The following is a 23,388-nucleotide window of genomic DNA, read 5'->3' as shown; positions in this document are numbered from 1 at the left end:
TCACCTGTGGGGGCTGTAGGGGGCACAGGGGCTTCAGTCGCACCTCAGCATTACTATAAAACTGTGCATGGGAAAGTTGGGTGACAACCAATATGACCGCCGTGCCATGACAGCTACAACAAGAATGGCCACTCAGTTCTCCTGGAACCTAGAATGGAGGACATGCCTGGTTATGTAGGGATGTGGCACAATTTTGTTTTTTATTTATTGCATTTGTTTATTAGATATCTAAAATAATATTAACAAAACTAAATGATACCGCCATATAGTGCTAAATAAAAGTACCGTATAGTGCTCAAGTAATACAGCTGTACAGAGACCACAAAGCAGTGGCAGAGAGTGACTAAATAATATCACCATGTAGCGCTAAAGAAAAGTGCCATACAGTGCCCACATAATACAGCCATGGAGAAAACACAAAATTGTGCCAGATAATGAGTTAAAATATGACCGTATAATGCTAGATAAAAGTGCTATACAATGTCCATATTATTCAGGCATTCAGAGAGCACAAAGCAGTGCTAAATAGTAACTAAGTAATACTGCCATATAAGTGAAAAAAAAGTGATATATGGTGGCCACAAAACAGAGTGAGATAGTGACAAAGAACTACAACTATACAGTGCTAAATAAAAGTACCATACCGTGCCAACATAACGAAGCCAAACAGACACAAAAAACCTGTCCGATAGTGACGAGATAATATCACCATCGTGCATAATGACAGTATCATGGTATCATACAGCAATCACATAATACAGCCATACAGAGAACCTAAAACAGCGCCAAACAGTCACTAAGAACTACAGCTATATAGAGCTAAATAAAAGTACCATACAGTGCACACATAATACAGCCATGCAACAAACTCAAACTGGTATCAGTGACTAAAAAATACCACCATAAAGTATTATCTGGCATAAAACAGTGCATAAAGAATTACAACCATATAGTGCAGAATAAAAGTACCACACTCCCATAATAGAGCCATAGAGACTACAAGGCAGTGACAGACAATGACTAAATAATACCACCATGCCATGCATAATGAAAGCACCATACAGAGCCCGCCTAATAAAGCATACAGAGAATGTAAAATAGTACAAAGAAATACAACCATGTATGGATTAATAAAACTACCATACAGTGTCACCATAATATAGCCATACAGTGTTGACATAAAATAGTGACTAACTAATACCCCATATAGGGCTGCATAAATCCATACAGAGAGCACAAAACAATACCAGTGATTAAAAATGCAACCATATAGTGCTAAGTTAACATTTAAATACTATACAGTGACCACATAATTCAGCCATGCAGAGAACATAAAGCACCATACAACGCCCACATAATAGAGAGCGCAAAGCAGTGCCAGACAGCAACTAAAAATACAACAGTATAGTGCTAAATGCAAGTATCGTACAGTGGCCACATAATATAAGGAAGCAGAAAACAGTGCTGGACAATGATTAAAATACAACCATATAGTGCTAACTACAAGCGCCATACAGTACCCATATAATACAGCCATACAGAGACCAGAAAGCAGTGCTACAAAATCGTATCAAGTCTTCCCTATACCCAGAACATTGCACTTGGCCAATCAGTGCCAAATATCTATGCCCCTAGAGTGCCAGACAGTAACTAAATAATACCGCCATACAGTACTAATATCTGAGAGCTCTAGTTTCCCCGCTCTTTCTCTTTTAGCTCACTATTCAGCCATTTCTGGGATATCTTAGTCCAGTATCCTTTTAATTTGAGGAATGATTCCCGATGCTGTATGACCATCCCTGCACATCGGGTACTGTGCGCGCTCTCATGGTTACATTATTGCATTTGCTCGCTGTCCCCTGAGGACATGGATGATGAGAACATGCCATGACTGCGATTATGTCACCTGGGCCGCTCGCTCATGTCATGTGAGCGAAGCCGAGACCCTGGATGAGGTCATGTGACTGATCAATGTGCGGAAACCCAAGGGGGGGGGGGGTGATTCAGCACCAGCCGCAAAGTAATTGTAGATATTATAGGTCTATATGGTGACAGCGCGGGCTGGGAACTGCTGATATCTGTTATGGGAAACCTGGGTGATAAAATTGTCCAATAGAGGCTTCCTAAACCTGTGTAGTTCAACAGCGTTACATAACAAGACCGGGTGACATCTGCATCGGAAGCAGTAATGGCGCCATATTGTCTACTGCAGAGTACCAATACTGCCGCAGAAGAGTCAAATAAAACTGCGAGAAGTACTACAACCGAAAAACATTTCTATGCAGTGGATAAATAATACTACCATACAGTGCCAGCATAATACAGTAATATTGTGAGCACATAGTGCCATAGAGCTCCTCAATAATACTACAACAGATCGCTAAATAATAGTGCACACATACTACTGTCATATAGCGAAACTATACAGTATAAATTAACAGTACTATATAGTGGACTCATAACACTGCCATATAGTGTTCTCCAGTCATATACTGCTAAATAACAGTATCATACAGTGCCTACATAATACTACCATATAGTGAAAACATTGTGCCCTGCAATCATATAGTGCTAAATAACAGTACTATACACTACCCATACTGTCATATAGTGAACCTATACAGTGCAAATTACATATGTCGCAAATTCATAGTATTATACACTGGTCACATAAAACTGCCATTTAATGTACACATACGGTGCCCTAAGGTGCTTATATAATGGCAAATGTTGCAAAATATTGGTACTATACAGTGCCCACATAATACTGTCATATAATAGTGCCATATAGTGTTTCGTTAATACTATCACATATTGCTAAATACCAGCACTATAACGTGTTCACATACTCCCATATAGTGTACACATACAGTGCCCTGTTGTGATATCTTGCTAAATAACTATTCTATACAGTGCCTACATAATGCTGCCATATATTCTATATTTACAGCGCCCTGCAGTCATATATTGTTAAATAACAGTGCTATACAGGGCCCACATAATGCTGCCATAGAGTGTATATATATATATATATATATATATATATATATAGTGCCCTGCAGTACCCAAATAATACCATATAATGGAAAATAGTGTCCACATAATACTGTGTTATAAATAACCATTCATTGTGTAAATACTACTAGCATGTATTGCTATAGAACAGTAATTTACAGTGCTCACATAATATGTATAATAAGCATATAATGTGCTGTAAAGAATCACTGTATATAAGCCACATATCACTAATGCTTAGTACTGAAATAATACTGTCATACAGTGAATATACTGCCATATAGTGCCAGCAACAAAATCAGAGGGTCCTTAATATTCGTGCTATACCATCACCACATAATAAGGTCATACAATGTCAATACAGTGCCCATGTAAGACCATTGCATCATTTCTTCATTTCTAAATGAGACCGGTATGAAAATAATGCTGCCACATAGTGATTTCCAGTTACTAAGCAATTCCACCATACAGTCCCTGCATAACACCACTGTCAATGGGCAGCAACTAAGTAGGGCCAAACATTATACTAATTATACTACCATAGGGTCATAAATAATAGTGCCATACTATGACCACATAATACAACTATATAATGACATTGTATAATACTGTCATACATTCCCTGTATAATACCGTAGCCACTTAGTACTTAAATAATTGTGCCAAACACTATATTAATGATGCGGTCATAGGGTCCTAAATATTAGCACCATACCGTGAACACGTAACAGGACCATATAATGCCGCCATTGTAGTGACATTGTATAATACTGTCATACAGTCCCAATATAATACCGTAGCCACTTAGTACTTAAATAATTGTGCCAAACAGTATATTAATGATGTGGTCATAGGGTCCTAAATAATAGCACCACACCGTGAACACGTAACAGGACCATATAATGCCGCCATTGTAGTGACATTGTATAATACTGTCATATAGTCCCCATATAATACCGTAGCCACTTAGTACTTAAATAATTGTGCCAAACACTATATTAATGATGCGGTCATAGGGTCCTAAATAATAGCACCACACCGTGAACACGTAACAGGACCATATAATGCCGCCATTGTAGTGACATTGTATAATACTGTCATACAGTCCCAATATAATACCGTAGCCACTTAGTACTTAAATAATTGTGCCAAACACTATATTAATGATGCGGTTATAGGGTCCTAAATAATAGCACCACACCGTGAACACGTAACAGGACCATATAATGCCGCCACTGTAGTGACATTGTATAATCTGAAAAAGAGTGTTATTTTATTTGGGAAGCTGCTAGTATATGGTGAGTCGGCCATGGGGGCATGTAATGGATGCCTGCATCCTGGCATTGCGGGAATGTCTGCAGCGTGCCGTGGATACAGCCTCCCTGCCACTGGTTGTGTCTGCCCCGATGTCTCAGCCCTGTCTGTTCCTGAGGCACGGGGACGAGGCGGCGGCGGGGGGGAGAGATAATGAGCTAACACATGAAATCTTCTGTTTCCAGGCAGGTCAGAGAAGTGATGTCAGGCCTGATCCATATTCATAATATCACCGTGTGTTGTCAGCTTCTATATCAGACGCTTTTACACATCCATTCCTGCCCGCCCCCTCCGTCTTCTCCATTCGCCGCAGCCCTGGAAGCTCTGACCTCCTATTGGCTGGCGGGAGCACCTGTCAGATGAAAAAGCTCCTTTTATTCAGCCGGAGGAGAAAGAAACAGTCACAAAGCAGAACACGAGGGAGAGAGAAAGAGAGCGGAGAAGACGAGGCTGGCGGAAAACATGACGGACAAAGGAGACGACGGCCACCACTAGAAGAACCTCGAAGAAAACGACGCTGCAGAGACAAGGAAAGGAAAAGAACAAGGGAGCACGGACCAGACGAGGCACGAGACAAAGAATGATAGACCCAAAGCTGTGGACGCTGATGGCGTAGAGCTGAAGAGCACAACCTTCCACCGCTCTCCTGCAGCCTCCAAGATCTGACGGTAAGAAGGTCCATCTCTTGGTTCCCTTCCTCCTGTTGTCCTTATTTCCTCCAAATTTTTGAATCTCCTTCTCCTTAGTCAAAGTTGATAGGACGCAGCCATTGGGCACGACCGGCATGGGGTATTGTTGTGGGAGGTGACGTCATGAGCGTAGGGTGAAGTCAGACCTATGATGTGCAATATATATATATATCTACATGAAATAATACAATAGGCGTAATTCCACCATATATTTCTCATTGGATGAACGCCACCTCTCCCACAAAATTAAAGGATATCAAAAATCAAAAGTGGAAACAGGAAAATATTGATTCTATAAAATTAAAACATAAAGATGTCAACATATTTACAAAGTGAGAGCCGATGTGTGCGATAAAAATCGATGGTCAAGTTGGAAATTTCTTTAGTCACAAAGTAAAATCTTTTGTTGATGTTCAGCACCACAAACAGGGACACCTGCTGGTAGATGGGAGTACTGCAGGAAGCAACGGAAAGTCATGAGGGGGTACGAAGCTGAACTTTAGGGTCAGTGCTCATGAGATAATTTAGAAGAACTCCACCTGAAAGACTCTCACAGAGATCTACTGAAAAAAGATGTGGACCAAATATGTTTCCCCCAACAGTGAGGACGAGTGATATTCTTGAAAAACAGTCCCATAGGCATCCTTTTATCTCCAGTGATGGGGGAGGGCTTCAATGTAAAAGAGCTAATTAGGTAGCTATGGATTGGTTTATTTGCACCCTGTGACTCATGCTTGGTAGGTCGCCTGGTTGGTACTGATATTGGAGGCCCAGATTAATAAGAGGTCTACTCTGCGGCCCAACACCATCAAATTGAATTGTAACGTTCTTTCTGCCTGTTGCTACCACTAGTATGAGCTCATACATACAGCTAGTATTGAGTTGAATGTGGCTATATAGTATGTATGCAGAGAGTGGTGGCTGCAGGCAAACAGGATCTTATCATGTATCTCTGTCTACAGGGAGATCCCCCTAGTGGTGGCTGCAGACAGGATCTTATCATGTATCTCTGTCTACAGGGAGCTCCCCCTAGTGGTGGCTGCAGACAGAATCTTATGTATTTCTGTATACAGGGAGATCCCCCTAGTGGTGGCTGCAGACAGAATCTTATCATGTATCTCTGTATACAGGGAGATCCCCCTAGTGGTGGCTGCAGACTAACAGGATCTTATCATGTATCTCTGTCTACAGGGAGATCCCCCTAGTGGTGGCTGCAGACAGAATCTTATGTATCTCTGTATACAGGGAGCTCCCCCTAGTGGTGGCTGCAGACATAATTTCATCATGTATCTCTGTCTACATGGAGCTTCCCCTAGTGGTGGCTGCAGACAAACAGGATCTTATCATGTATCTCTGTCTACAGGGAGCTTCCCCTAGTGGTGGCTGCAGACAAACAGGATCTTATCATGTATCTCTGTCTACTGGGAGCTCCCCCTAGTGGTGGCTGCAGACAGATCCTTATCATGTATCTCTGTCTACAGGGAGATCCCCCTAGTGGTGGCTGCAGACAGAATCTTATGTATCTCTGTATACAGGGAGCTCCCCCTAGTGGTGGCTGCAGACATAATTTCATCATGTATCTCTGTCTACACGGAGCTTCCCCTAGTGGTGGCTGCAGACAAACAGGATCTTATCATGTATCTCTGTCTACAGGGAGCTTCCCCTAGTGGTGGCTGCAGACAAACAGGATCTTATCATGTATCTCTGTCTACAGGGAGCTTCCCCTAGTGGTGGCTGCAGACAAACAGGATCTTATCATGTATCTCTGTCTACTGGGAGCTCCCCCTAGTGGTGGCTGCAGACAGATCCTTATCATGTATCTCTGTCTACAGGGAGATCCCCCTAGTGGTGGCTGCAGACAGAATCTTATGTATCTCTGTATACAGGGAGCTGCCCCTAGTGGTGGCTGCAGACAGAATTTCATCATGTATCTCTGTCTACAGGGAGCCCCCCCTAGTGGTGGCTGCAGACAAACAGGATCTTATCATGTATCTCTGTCTACAGGGAGATCCCCCTAGTATTGGCTGCAGACAGAATTTTATGTATCTCTGTATATAGGGAGCTCCCCCTAGTGATGGCTGCAGACAGAATCTTATGTATCTCTGCATACAGGGAGCTCCCCCTAGTGGTGGCTGCAGACAGAATTTTATCATGTAGCTCTGTATACAGGGAGCTCCCCCTAGTGGTGGCTGCAGACAGAATCTTATCATGTATCTCTGTATACAGAGAGCTCCCTTTAGTGGGGGTTGCAAACAGAATCTTATCCTGTATCTCTATATGTAGAGAAGCTCCACCTAGTGGTGGTTGCAGACAAACAGGATCTTATCATGTATCTCTGTCTACAGGGAAATTCCCATAATGGTGTCTGCAATCAGACAGAATCTTATCATTTATCTCTGTATACAGGGAGTTCCCCCTAGTGGTGGCTGCAGAAAGAAACTCATCAGGTGTCTCTGTATACAGGGAGCTCCTCCTAGTGGTGGCTGCAGACAGAACCTTATCATGTATCTTTGTATTCAGGGAGCTCCCACTAGTGGTGCCTACATTCAGAATCTTATCATATATCTCTGTATACAAGGAGCTCCCCCTAAGGGTGGCTGTAAACAGAATCTTATCATGTATCGCAGTACAGGGAGCTCCCCCTAGTGGTGGCTGCAAACAGAATCTTATCATGTAACTCTGTATACAGGGAGCTCCCCCTAATGGTGGCTGCAGACAGATACAAGGTTATCATGTAGCTCTGAATACAGGGAGCTCCCCTTAGTGATGGCTGCAGACAGAATCTTATCATGTATTTCTGTATACAGGGAGCTCCCCCTAGTGGTGGCTTCAGACAGAATCTTACCATGTATCTCCATATAAAGGGCACTCCCCCCAGTGGTGGCTGCAGATAGAATCTTATCATGTATCTCTGTATACAGGGCGCTCCCCCTAGTGATGGCTGCAGACAGAAACTCATCATGTATCTCTGTATACAGGGAGCTCCCACTAGTGGTGGTGACAGACAGAATCTTACCATATATCTCTGTATACAGAGAGCTCCCCCTAGTGCTGGCTGCAATCAGAATGGTATCATGTATCTCTGTATACAGGGAGCTCCCCCTACAGGTGGCTGTAAACTGAATCTTATCATGTATCTCTGTATACATGGCGCTCCCCCTAGTGGTGGCTGCAGACAGAATCATATCATGTAGCTCTGTATACAGGGAGCTCCCCCTAGTGGTGGCTGTAAACAGAATCTTATCAAGTATCTCTGTATACATGGAGCTCCCCCTAGTGGTGGCTGCAGACAGAATCTCATCATGTATCTCTGTATACAGGAGCTCCCCCTAATGGTGGCTGCAGACAGATACAAGGTTATCATATACTTATGGCTTTGTGAAAGGCAACAGAGAATTTGAAAATGTAGGAATTTTGCATCATTACAGATTTGTGTATAGTATGCATTGTAGTTGGTTCGGATTACTTAAGGGTCATCCGTATATTTCCTTTAATATGAAATAATTGCTCACTGGTCAGAGATCCTTCAGAATAGTCTATAACTACAACGCTATGAAAGATGATTGTGGATTTCTCCCTAACAAGTCTTATCTGGGTATGTTTCATACTTTCTGGTGTAGCAGAGCTGAATTTGTCATTATTGTGTTTCACTTTGAGATGCAGCAGGATACCCAACAAAAAAACACAGACGCACACTGTGACAACATGATGAGGTGTGTGGAATAACAAACTTAGCTCTACTACATCTGTCACTGTATGAATCGCGCAGATGGCATATGGAGAGGCTCTCCTGCTTACCTGGCAAGCAATGCTCTCCCAGTAGTGATACAGTACAATTACTGACAGTATTACCCCACACATCAATAGAGCGCCTTCTAGTAGCCACAGCTGCATGTATGAACCATAAAAATGAAAAAGGCTTTCTTCTACTAATATGATATCACATATAAATCACATAGTGATGTCACAGGACAGAGATAATACACACAGTGATGTTACAGTATAGAAGTAATGCACACAGTGATGTCAAAGTACAGAGATAATACACACAGTGATGTTACAGTATAGAAATAATGCACACAGTGAAGTTACAGTATAGAAATAATGCACACAGTGATGTCAAAGTACAGAGATAATGCACACAATGATGTCACAGTACAGAGATAATACACAGTGATGTCACAGTACAGGGATAATACACACAGTGATGTCATAGTACAGGGATAATACACACAGTGATGTCAAAGTACAGAGATAATACACAGTGATGTCACAGTACAGAGATAATACACAGTGATGTCACAGTACAGAGATAATACACACAGTGATGTCACAGTACAGGGATAATACACACAGTGATGTCAAAGTACAGAGATAATACACACAGTGATGTCACAGTACAGAGATAATACACACAGTGATGTCAAAGTACAGAGATAATGCACACAATTATGTCACAGTACAGAGATAATACACACAGTGATGTCACAGTACATAGATAATAAACACAGTGATGTCACAGTACAGAGATAATGCACACAGTGATGTCACAGTACAGAGATAATACACACAGTGATGTCACAGTACAGGGATAATAAACACAGTGATGTCACAGTACAGGGATAATACACACAGTGATGTCACAGTACAGGGATAATAAACACAGTGATGTCACAGTACAGGGATAATACACACAGTGATGTCACAGTACAGGGATAATACACACAGTGATGTCACAGTACAGGGATAATAAACACACTGATGTCACAGTGCAGAGTTAATGCACACAGTGATGTCACAGTACAGGGATAATACACACAGTGATGTCAAAGTACAGAGATAATACACAGTGATGTCACAGTACAGAGATAATACACAGTGATGTCACAGTACAGAGATAATACACAGTGATGTCACAGTACAGAGATAATACACACAGTGATGTCACAGTACAGGAATAATACACACAGTGATGTCAAAGTACAGAGATAATACACAGTGATGTCACAGTACAGAGATAATACACAGTGATGTCACAGTACAGAGATAATACACACAGTGATGTCACAGTACAGGGATAATACACACAGTGATGTCAAAGTACAGAGATAATACACACAGTGATGTCACAGTACAGAGATAATACACACAGTGATGTCAAAGTACAGAGATAATGCACACAATTATGTCACAGTACAGAGATAATACACACAGTGATGTCACAGTACATAGATAAGAAACACAGTGATGTCACAGTACAGAGATAATGCACACAGTGATGTCACAGTACAGAGATAATACACACAGTGATGTCACAGTACAGGGATAATAAACACAGTGATGTCACAGTACAGGGATAATACACACAGTGATGTCACAGTACAGGGATAATAAACACAGTGATGTCACAGTACAGGGATAATACACACAGTGATGTCACAGTACAGGGATAATACACACAGTGATGTCACAGTACAGGGATAATAAACACACTGATGTCACAGTGCAGAGTTAATGCACACAGTGATGTCACAGTACAGGGATAATACACACAGTGATGTCAAAGTACAGAGATAATACACAGTGATGTCACAGTACAGAGATAATACACAGTGATGTCACAGTACAGAGATAATACACACAGTGATGTCACAGTACAGGGATAATACACACAGTGATGTCAAAGTACAGAGATAATACACACAGTGATGTCACAGTACAGAGATAATACACACAGTGATGTCAAAGTACAGAGATAATGCACACAATTATGTCACAGTGCAGAGATAATACACACAGTGATGTCACAGTACATAGATAATAAACACAGTGATGTCACAGTACAGAGATAATGCACACAGTGATGTCACAGTACAGAGATAATACACACAGTGATGTCACAGTACAGGGATAATAAACACAGTGATGTCACAGTACAGGGATAATACACACAGTGATGTCACAGTACAGGGATAATAAACACAGTGATGTCACAGTACAGTGATAATACACACAGTAATGTCACAGTACAGAGATAATACACACAGTGATGTCACAGTACAGGGATAATACACACAGTGATGTCACAGTACAGGGATAATAAACACACTGATGTCACAGTGCAGAGTTAATGCACACAGTGATGTCACAGTACAGGGATAATAAACACAGTGATGTCACAGTACAGGGATAATACACACAGTGATGTCACAGTACAGGGATAATAAACACAGTGATGTCACAGTACAGGGATAATAAACACAGTGATGTCACAGTACAGGGATAATACACACAGTGATGTCACATTACAGGGATAATACACACAGTGATGTCACAGTACAGGGATAATACACACAGTGATGTCACAGTACAGGGATAATGCACAGAGTGAAAACTACAGTAAAAGGATACTAAACACAGTGATGTCACAGTACAGGAACAATATACACAGTGATGCTACAGTACAAGGATAATACACACAGTCATGTCACATTATAGCAGCAATAAACACAGTGATGTCACAGTACAGAGATAATACACACAGTGATGTCACAGTAAAGAGATAATAAACACAGTGATGTCACAGTACAGGGATAATACACACAGTGACGTCACAGTACAGAGATAATACACACAGTGATGTCACAGTACAGGGAGAATACACACAGTGATGTCACAGTACAGAGATAATACACACAGTGATGTCACAGTACAGGGATAATACACACAGTGATGTCACAGTACAGACAGGGCCGGCTCCAGGTTTTTGTGGGCCCTGGACGAAAGAGTCTCAATCGGTCCCTTTAACAGATACCAAGATTCATGATGCACAGATATGGCAGAGAAATATATATATATATATAGTAGAATGCCATAGATTACACTTCTTACATTACATGAGCGATATCTATTGTAAATTCTACAACAGCTCAGAAACTGGAGAATTGCTCCATACAACAGGATACTGGCCCTCATGTAATGCTCCATACAGGATACTGGCCCCCATATAATAACGCTCCATACAGGATACTGGCCCCCATATAACGCTCCACACAGGATACTGGCCCCCATATAACGCTCCATACAGAATACTGGCCCCCATATAATGCTCCATGCAGGCTGTGCCCCCACATAATGCTCCATGCAGGCTGTTCCCCCCAACATAATGCCTCATGTAGGCTGTTCCCCCCTTATAATGACCCATGCAGGCTGTTCCCTCCATATAATGCCCCATGCCGGATGTCACCCCCCCCCTTATAATGCCCCATGCAGGATGTCACCCCCACTTATAATGCCCCATGCATTATGTCACCCCCCTTATAATGCCCCATGCAGGATGTCACTCTCCCCCCCCCATATAATGCCCCATGCAGGATATCACTACCTCCCATATAATGCCCCATGCAGGATGCCACTCCCCCCCATATAATGCCCCATGCAGGATATTACTCCCCCCCCCTTATAAAGCCCCATGCAGGATATTACTCCCCCCCCATATAATGCCCCATGCAGGATATCACTCCCCATCCTTATAATGCCCCATGCAGGATATCACTCCCCCCCCCATATAATGCCCCATGCAGGATGTCACTCCCCCCCCCCTTTATAATGCCCCATGCAGGATGTCACAGGATGTCACTCCCCCTCCCTTATAATGTCCCATGCAGGATGTCATCACTCCTCCCATATAATGCCCCATGCAGTATTTCACTCCCCCTCCCTTATAATGTCCCATGCAGGATGTCATCACTCCCCCCCACACACCTTATAATGCCCTATGCAGGATGTCATCACTCCCCCCATATAATGCCCCATGCAGGATGTCACATCCCCCCCCATATAATGTCCCATGCAGGATGTCATCACTCCCCCCCCACACCTTATAATGCCCCATGCAGGATGTCACACCACCCCCTCCCCCATATAATGCCCCATGCAGGATGTCACACCTCCCTCCCCATATAATGCCCCATGCCTCCATACATTAAAAAAAAAAATCAAATACCTCACTTCTCACCTGCTGCCGCTGCTCCGGACCCCTCACCTGCGCCGATGTCTTCTCACTCTGCGCTGTGACTGCTCAGGAGAGGGCACGGTGGAAAGACGTCACCACACCCTCTGACCTGAGATGTCACAGTGCAGCAGCCGCGGAAGAGACCAGAGCTGCTGTGGAGGCACGGGGAGAGGTAAGTATTGTGCCGGCTGCCGGGGCCCTGAGCAAGCGGGGGGAGCGGGCACTGACACCGCTCTCCTCCGCTCACAGGTCCCATAGCGCGGCGGGGTGCCCAACGGTGAGTGGGCCCCCCCGCCTGCTCAGGGCACCGGCCCTGAGTACAGGGATAATACACACAGTGATGTCACAGTACAGGGATAATACACACAGTGATGTCACAGTACAGGAATAAAACACACAGTGATGTCACAGTACAGAGATAATACACACAGTGATGTCACAGTACAGGGATAATACACACAGTGATGTCACAGTACAGGGATAATACACACAGTGATGTCACAGTACAGGAATAAAACACACAGTGATGTCACAGTACAGGGATAATACACACAGTGATGTCACAGTACAGGGATAATACACAGTGACGTCACAGTACAGGGATAATACACACAGTGACGTCACAGTACAGAGATAATACACACAGTGACGTCACAGTACAAGGATAATACACACAGTGACGTCACAGTACAGGGATAATACACACAGTGATGTCACAGTACAGTGATAATAAAAACAGTGATGTCACAGTACAGAGATAATACACACAGTGATGTCACAGTACAGGGATAATAAACACAGTGATGTCACAGTACAGGGATAATACACACAGTGATGTCACAGTACAGGGATAATACACACAGTGATGTCACAGTACAGGGATAATACACACAGTGATGTCACAGTACAGGGATAATAAACACAGTGATGTCACAGTACAGGGATAATACACACAGTGATGTCACAGTACAGGGATAATACACATAGTGATGTCACAGTACAGGGATAATACACACAGTGATGTCACAGTACAGGGATAATACACACAGTGATGTCACAGTACAGGGATAATACACACAGTGATGTCACAGTACAGGGATAATAAACACAGTGATGTCACAGTACAGGGATAATACACACAGTGATGTCACAGTACAGGGATAACACATACAGTGACGTCACAGTACAGGGATAATACACACAGTGACGTCACAGTGCAGGGATAATACACACAGTGATGTCACAGTACAGGGATAATACACACAGTGATGTCACAGTACAGAGATAATACACACAGTGATGTCACAGTACAGGGATAATATACACAGTGATGTCACAGGACAGGGATAATACAGTGACGTCACAGTACAGAGATAATACACACAGTGATGTCACAGTACAGGGATAATATACACAGTGATGTCACAGGACAGGGATAATACAGTGACGTCACAGTACAGAGATAATACACACAGTGACGTCACAATACAGGGTAATACACACAGTGACGTCACAGTACAGAGATAATACACACAGTGATGTCACAGTACAGAGATAATACAGTGATGTCACAGTACAGGGATAATAAACACAGTGATGTCACAGTACAGGGATAATACACACAGTGATGTCACAGTACAGGGATAATACACACAGTGACGTCACAGTACAGGGATAATACACACAGTGATGTCACAGGACAGGGATAATACAGTGACGTCACAGTACAGAGATAATACACACAGTGACGTCACAATACAGGGTAATATACACAGTGACGTCACAGTACAGAGATAATACACACAGTGATGTCACAATACAGGGTAATACACACAGTGACGTCACAGTACAGAGATAATACACACAGTGATGTCACAGTACAGAGATAATACAGTGATGTCACAGTACAGGGATAATAAACACAGTGATGTCACAGTACAGGGATAATACACACAGTGATGTCACAGTACAGGGATAATACACACAGTGACGTCACAGTACAGGGATAATACACACAGTGATGTCACAGTACAGGGATAATACACACAGTGATGTCACAGTACAGAGATAATAAACACAGTGATGTCTCAGTACAGGGATAATACACACAGTGATGTAACAGTACAGGGATAATACACACAGTGATGTCACAGTAGAGAGATAATAAACACAGTGATGTCACAGTACAGGAATAATAAGCACAGTGATGTCACAGTACAGGGATAATACACACAGTGATGTCACAGTACAGGGATAATACAGTGATGTCACAGTACAGGGATAATACCCACAGTGATGTCACAGTACAGGGATAATACCCACAGTGATGTCACAGTACAGGGATAATACAGTGATGTCACAGTACAGGGATAATACCCACAGTGATGTCACAGTACAGGGATAATACACACAGTGATGTCACAGTACAGGAATGATAAACACCAATGACTTGTTGCCCATGGTAACCAGCATCAAGGAAGTGCAAGCAAGAAAGTGACATCTAAATTATAATTGGTTATTAGGTAGGTGTCCATTTTTAGTCAGAGCTATGACATTGCGCAGTGTCAGTAACACAAGGCACTACGGATTCATTGATGTCTCTTCTACCCCTGAGGCACTATGAATGTCTCATAATGAAGTACACGGGCATATGGAGCTACCTCCATAATATGACATGAGAAGGCATTAATTACCCCATGTGCCTCCTTATATAATCGTGGACATATGGAGGAACTGTGGGCGCCATATTAGGGATCCATAATACAGCCTGTGCAGGAGGCCTCGGACTCAGATTGGCCTTGTTGTCCTTGTCACCTATAGCCACTAATCTCAGGGAAGAGTCTTAGCGCTTTGACTTGTTGTTGCTATGGGCAACAAGGCCAGATTATCTGCTGCACAGTTTTGTTAACGGACCCCCCAAAACATAGCAAAAAACGCCAAATATGGCCGTGACCGGACAGAAGGAGCTGTCCTGAGTGCTGAAATGACATGCACCAGTGCCATACATGTATAGAACGGCTGCAGTATATTTTGGTATGGAAAAATATTCTGAAATGGCTGATAACAGGGAACAATAGATGTTATTCATCAGCACTACAAGATGGCGAAGGAGTGACGCACATTATATATACCCCCATTTGTGTAAAGATTAGTCTTCCGGGAGATGAAGCAGAGCTGAGTTGGTCCTAGAGAACGCATTGTGACAAGAGACAGACTCGGCTCTGCTTCATCCCTACGTATGTGACATATGTTTTTGTATTCATTCATTTTTGCGATACATAGTCGGCGGTGTAGCGGAGCTGGGCAGCATGTTCGAGGTTAATAATGCGACTTCGTCCCCCTGTCGTTGGGAGACAGCGCTCAGGGTGTTTCCATGGCAACATCTTAGTGCGAGCAAAAAAGAGAGCGTAGGAGACAGGGCTTAAGATGGGGAGACATACGAGGGGAGCTGGCGAATTATATGCAAGGGGCTGACAAGAGAACGGGCAGAGAGGTGGAGGAAAGAATAAAGGGATCAAGGATTTGTATTGATAGGAAAGAAAGGGAAAACATTGGAGCAAAGAAGCCAAGATGGAGGATGAGGGGGAAGAACAGATGGGGGAAGCGGAGTGATTACTACTAAATCAATGGCTTAGACAGAAAAAAAAATCATAAGATTTTGTGGAGTCTGAGACTGGGTATATATAGTATAAAATATGTCCTGCAGTAAAACTTTATAAAATGACAATAAGACAACAGAGTAGCTGCCCATAGCAACCAATCAGAGGGTGTCTTTTATTTTCCAGAGAGCCTCTGAAAAATAAGAACTGGAATCTGATAGGCCTGTTGGAAAATGAAAGCTGTGGCCTGATCGGTTGATTAAATGTTTGTGGCTCCAGCATTGCCTCTTAAGAAGTGGAACCTGGCACTGAGACTACTTTGGCCTAGGATTTTGCTTATAGGGAGTGCGGAGGTAACAGTTGTACCTGGTTCCCGTGCAGAGGTAACAATTGTATCTGATTCCTGTGCAGAGGTAACAATTGTATCTGATTCCTGTGCAGAGGTAACAGTTGTATCTGGTTACTGTGCAGAGGTAACAGTTGTACCTTGTTCCTGTGCAGAGGTAACAGTTGTACCTTGTTCCTGTGCAGAGGTAACAGTTGTACCTTGTTACTGTGCAGAGGTAACAGTTGTACCTGGTTCCTGTGCAGAGGTAACAGTTGTACCTTGTTCCTGTGCAGAGGTAACAGTTGTACCTGGTTCCTGTGCAGAGGTAACAGTTGTATCTGATTCCTGTGCAGAGGTAACAGTTGTACCTGGTTCCTGTGCAGAGGTAACAGTTGTACCCGGTTCCTGTGCAGAGGTAACAGTTGTACCTGGTTCCTGTGCAGAGGTAACAGTTGTACCTGGTTCCTGTGCAGAGGTAACAGTTGTACCTGATTCCTGTGCAGAGGTAACAGTTGCATCTGGTTCCTGTGCAGAGGTAACAGTTGTACCTGGTTCCTTTGCAGAGGTAACAGTTGTACCTGGTTCCTGTGCAGAGGTAACAGTTGTATCTGATTCCTGTGCAGAGGTAACAGTTGTACCTGGTTCCTGTGCAGAGGTAACAGTTGTACCTGGTTCCTGTGCAGAGGTAACAGTTGCACCTGATTCCTGTGCAGAGGTAACAGTTGCATCTGGTTCCTGTGCAGAGGTAACAGTTGTACCTGGTTCCTGTGCAGAGGTAACAGTTGTACCTGGTTCCTGTGCAGAGGTAACAGTTGTATCTGATTCCTGTGCAGAGGTAACAGTTGTACCTGGTTCCTGTGCAGAGGTAACAGTTGTACCTGGTTCCTGTGCAGAGGTAACAGTTGTACCTGGTTCCTGTGCAGAGGTAACAGTTGTACCTGGTTCCTGTGCAGAGGTAACAGTTGTACCTGGTTCCTGTGCAGAGGTAACAGTTGTACCTGGTTCCTGTGCAGAGGTAACAGTTGTACCTGGTTCCTGTGCAGAGGTAACAGTTGTACCTGGTTCCTGTGCAGAGGTAACAGTTGTACCTGGTTCCTGTGCAGAGGTAACAGTTGTACCTGGTTCCTGTGCAGAGGTAACAGTTGTATCTGATTCCTGTGCAGAGGTAACAGTTGTACCTGGTTCCTGTGCAGAGGTAACAGTTGTACCTGATTCCTGTGCAGAGGTAACAGTTGTACCTGGTTCCTATGCAGAGGTAACAGTTGTATCTGGTTCCTGTGCAGAGGTAACAGTTGTACCTGGTTCCTGTGCAGAGGTAACAGTTGTACCTGGTTCCTGTGCAGAGGTAACAGTTGTACCTGGTTCCTGTGCAGAGGTAACAGTTGTATCTGGTTCCTGTGCAGAGGTAACAGTTGTACCTGGTTCCTGTGCAGAGGTAACAGTTGTACCTGATTCCTGTGCAGAGGTAACAGTTGTACCTGGTTCCTGTGCAGAGGTAACAGTTGTACCTGGTTCCTGTGCAGAGGTAACAGTTGTACCTGGTTCCTGTGCAGAGGTAACAGTTGTACCTGGTTCCTGTGCAGAGGTAACAGTTGTACCTGGTTCCTGTGCAGAGGTAACAGTTGTACCTGGTTCCTGTGCAGAGGTAACAGTTGTACCTGGTTCCTGTGCAGAGGTAACAGTTGTACCTGGTTCCTGTGCAGAGGTAACAGTTGTACCTGGTTCCTGTGCAGAGGTAACAGTTGTACCTGGTTCCTGTGCAGAGGTAACAGTTGTACCTGGTTCCTGTGCAGAGGTAACAGTTGTACCTGGTTCCTGTGCAGAGGTAACAGTTGTACCTGGTTCCTGTGCAGAGGTAACAGTTGTACCTGGTTCCTGTGCAGAGGTAACAGTTGTACCTGGTTCCTGTGCAGAGGTAACAGTTGTACCTGGTTCCTGTGCAGAGGTAACAGTTGTACCTGGTTCCTGTGCAGAGGTAACAGTTGTACCTGGTTCCTGTGCAGAGGTAACAGTTGTACCTTGTTCCTGTGCAGAGGTAACAGTTGTACCTGATTCCTGTGCAGAGGTAACAGCTGTATCTGATTCCTGTGCAGAGGTAACAGTTGTACCTGGTTCCTGTGCAGAGGTAACAGTTGTACCTGGTTCCTGTGCAGAGGTAACAGTTGTACCTGGTTCCTGTGCAGAGGTAACAGTTGTACCTGGTTCCTGTGCAGAGGTAACAGTTGTATCTGATTCCTGTGCAGAGGTAACAGTTGTATCTGATTCCTGTGCAGAGGTAACAGTTGTACCTGGTTCCTGTGCAGAGGTAACAGTTGTACCTTGTTCCTGTGCAGAGGTAACAGTTGTACCTTGTTCCTGTGCAGAGGTAACAGTTGTACCTGGTTCCTGTGCAGAGGTAACAGTTGTACCTGGTTCCTGTGCAGAGGTAACAGTTGTACCTGGTTCCTGTGCAGAGGTAACAGTTGTACCTGGTTCCTGTGCAGAGTTAACAGTTGTAACAGGTTCCTGATGTCTAAATAGGCTCACAGGTCGCATACTATGATGAATGATAGTTGGGAGGTCTTCAAGTTATGCCCAGATTGAGGAATCCACCAATATTTACTGGTTTTATCTTGGTTTGTCCGGGATTTAAAAAAAAAATGTCTAAGAGCAAAAAATAATAAAAAAAAACAAAACAATAATCATCTGTTCGTTTTCCAGCCGCATCAAAACTGCTGCTCAGTGGTCCCCTCGCCGGTCTTTGCTATGTACCAGAGACCACATTCCATATATCCACATCACTGATTGGAAACGACTGAGGCCAGTGACAGACTGCAGCAGTCATGTGGATTGATGTGATATCACTGCTGTTATAAAAGACCGGCAGTGACCAATGGAGTGGCAGTGGTGGAGTGGAAAACAGATGAGTAGGTGGTTACCATATTTCTTGACAACCCCTTTAAGTTCTCTAAAATTATATGCACCCTATAAGTGGTGATTAGTGGGATATTGTCAATGAGTGACAAGATGAAGAGTTTCTGTTCCTTCACATAATATTCCCTTCTGCTTTGTCTCTTTACAGATCCATTGGTCCACACCTGGCGCATTGTCTTCTTCTAGATTTCCTTCAACATGACTCATATCTATTCCTTAAGAATGAAGAGATATCTTCCTTGGACTGAGATATGGGCCGTTCTGGTCATTTGCCAGTCACTGTACATCTCGGGTTTGGCGTTCTGCCCCCCTCAATGTGTCTGTGAGACAAGGCCCTGGTTCACGCCACAGTCCGTCTACCATGAAGCAAAGACGGTGGACTGCAATGACCTTCTCCTGACTCACATTCCTGAAAATATTTCCATCGACACCCAAGTGCTACTTCTACAGAGTAATAAGATATCACTTATGGGTTGGGAACTTCAAGATCTGGTCAACCTTACCGAGCTAGACTTGTCTCAAAACCACTTTCAGAGCATCCAGGATTTGAGTGTTTCCAACCTTTCCCATCTCATCACCCTTTATCTAGAAGAGAATCAGCTCACTGAGTTGCCGGACCATTGCCTAAAAGATCTCGAGAGCCTAGAAGAGTTATATATCAATCACAACCAGATTAATTATATTGGCCCTCGAGCCTTCGCTGGCTTGGGAAAACTGCTAAGACTTCATCTCAATGCCAACCGTCTACGTGTCATTGATTCAACATGGTTTGAAGACCTTCCAAACCTAGAGATACTGATGATTGGAGAGAATCCCGTCAGTGCCCTCCAAAACTTGAATTTTCAACCACTTGGAAAACTGCACAGTCTAGTATTGGCAGGGATGGAGCTAAACCATGTTCCAGAAAATGCCTTTTTTGGATTGGACTACCTTGAAAGCCTTTCGTTTTTTGATAATCGTCTTGCATCTGTCCCCAAGGAGGCACTGATGCACTTGAACCTCCTGAAATTCTTAGACCTTAACAAGAACCCCATAAGTAGAATTCGGACAGGAGATTTTAAAGACATGCCACATCTTGAGGAACTCAGTGTAAATTCGATGGAGGATCTAGAACGTGTGGAAGCTGAAGCCTTCCGAGACTTGCCTGAGCTTATTAAACTAGAAATTTTTAACAACCCTAGGTTGACCTACCTGGACCCTGGTGCCTTTGGACCCAATGTTAGTTCTTTGAAGACTTTACTTCTTAGCAATAATCGATTGGCATTAATACCGCTTAAAGTATTTCAGACACTACCGGGATTATCCGAAATCAGCTTATACAGTAATCCTCTGCGCTGTGATTGCCAGAATAACTGGAAAGGACTTTCATCAGTTCAGCTGATAGAAGCTCAGGCCACACTATGCATGAGCCCACCACTAGTCAGCGGACACCTCTTCCAGGAAATCCAAGGACAAGCTTGGTTAAGTCGATGTCCTCCACTAATAGATGAACATTCCTTTCCGTCTCGGCTTCATCTATCCAAACACCAGCTGGTGACTCTCAATTGCCAAGCAAGTGGTCACCCAAAGCCAGAGATATACTGGATAACCCCTCATGGAGAAAGAATATCTGGAGGAACAGGTCGAGTTCGAATCGAAGCTGAGGGTTCTCTTGAAATTTTGGATGCTACAGAAGAAGACTCTGGGTCATACATGTGCCAAATGTGGAACTCAGATGGCACGGACAGTAAAAGTGTTGTCATCTTCATCAATGGGACTGAGGAGCAGGAGTTCACATCTCTTTCCATAGTCACCAAGAAAGTTCATTCCAATTTCGTTGTGGTGGAATGGAAGATGTTGGGTGGGCCAGCCAATGCTCCCAATGTCCTTATTCCAGCCTTATGGACCTCTGCGACCATGAGGATACACAATCCACATATCAGTTATACCGCCAAAGTTCCTCTAGATATACAAGAGTACAACCTTACGCATCTACAGCCGGCCACCAAGTATGAGGTTTGCTTTACCGTGTCGTCTCTATCCCGGCCAAGTCAACAGTCTTGTCTTAATGTGACCACCAAAGACTCTTCCTTTTCCGTTGCCGCAGTTGGTCGGCCGGTCAGTATTGCCCTTTCGGCAGCTCTAGGATCTCTCATTGCTGGACTATGCATGGCTGCAGTCATTGTATATGCCGGACATCACCTCCGTTACAAAAGTTGTGGACATTCTTTAAAAAAGTACATGCAGAGGGCTTCTTTCATCCCTCTCAATGACTTCTATCCACCACTTATCAGCCTTTGGGAAGGGGATATCGAGAAGGAAAAAGAGAGCAGCTTGGAACAACCAGTCTTGGTGCCACCTCAAGAAGATAAGACTTTTCCAACAGTGGTTCAGATAGATACATCAAAGACTTACATGTGGCAGCCTTAAACTCACAACCCAGGGCACGATGAACTGAGTACTGGGACCCCAGAATTTCATCCGTAGAAAATGTTCCTGTCTTAGAAATTTTTGTACTTGCAGAATCCAAGAGACGTTGGTGACATTAGCACAATTTTGCTCAGACTGACAGTAGCGAGAAACATTGGGACGATACTCGTCTTTTTTTTCCTTTCGTTATTGGTCCTCGCTTTGACCTCCATTACCAGCTTTCAAAAGAAAAATGGTGGCCATTTATATGTCACATGTCTTTTGTGAAAAACTGTCAATAAGAAGGAAATTTTGAAAGTTGACTCCCGTCTATGGTCTGTTGATTTTGTTGTGTGGCTTCTAATATTGAGGTTTCATATGGGTAATCAAATACCACCAGAGGGTTAGCTCTTGGTCCACAATGCAAACTAACTCTGCATCCACTACAGCGATGCCCCCTAGGTACTAGTATTCCTGAGCAATGCTCTGAACTTTCCTGGTATGAACATACAGGCACCTCCCGAATTCTGCTAGTGGTCTACAGTCCATCGCTTCGAGATTCTCATCCATCACAATGGGTTGTGTGTGGTCTTTGTATCTCTTGACAAAACACTGACAAGCTTGATTCATTTCCTCTTGCATCCTAGTGGTCAGAGATAAAATTCTCACTACCTGCAGCCACCACTAGAGGCAGCTCACTGCATGCTTAATAATAAATCAGTATGTGCTACGCTTCCCCCTAGTGGTGGCTAAAGGTACCCAGATTTTCTATGCAGCAGATTTGGAGCTTTGTATCAGAAATACAGATCTCTGATGGCCATAGAGACATATTGCCTACTTAATCAAGGCAAAATTGTGCTCTATTTAGTTTAAAAAAATGGTATTCAAGGCACGAGAATCCCTTTAAAAGTGAATCAGTCAGCAGGATTTCATCTCTCAAACTATTTACAGGACAAGGCCAGCAACACCTTTACATGGCCAGTCCGTTCTTTCATTATTGAGAAATCAGCGTTTGAACTGATATGCAAATGAGGCTGAAGAGCTATCTGTATATCTGAAGGCTCTGTCAGTGTCCAGCACTGCCTCCTTCTTGACTGACCGCCTCTATGTTGGGTGAGTTCAGGCAAA

At 43.6% G+C, this 23,388-nt stretch overlaps 1 protein-coding gene across 1 annotated transcript; it reads left to right on the top strand.

Moving 5' to 3' along the window:
* Positions 1–4,549: 4,549 nt before the first annotated feature.
* Positions 4,550–22,561, top strand: LOC141154478 (leucine-rich repeat neuronal protein 1-like). Its single transcript, XM_073640453.1, has 2 exons — positions 4,550–4,997; positions 20,021–22,561. Exon 2 carries the CDS (start codon positions 20,071–20,073, stop codon positions 22,279–22,281), a length of 2,211 nt encoding a protein of 736 aa, XP_073496554.1. The 5' UTR covers positions 4,550–4,997; positions 20,021–20,070; the 3' UTR covers positions 22,282–22,561.
* The last annotated feature ends 827 nt before the right edge of the window (positions 22,562–23,388 follow it).

This window comes from Phyllobates terribilis, unplaced genomic scaffold (assembly GCF_046119375.1).
Source record: "Phyllobates terribilis strain yellow unplaced genomic scaffold, ASM4611937v1 Scaffold_7__3_contigs__length_470593459, whole genome shotgun sequence".
NCBI classification, from domain to species: domain Eukaryota; kingdom Metazoa; phylum Chordata; class Amphibia; order Anura; family Dendrobatidae; genus Phyllobates; species Phyllobates terribilis.
Note: the sequence above shows the minus strand (reverse complement) of the source record. Positions and strands in the feature narration are given on the sequence as shown.

Coding starts and splice junctions, on each gene's coding strand:
- LOC141154478 (XM_073640453.1), top strand. CDS start 20,071: ATGACTCATATCTATTCCTTAAGAATGAAGAGATATCTTCCTTGGACT.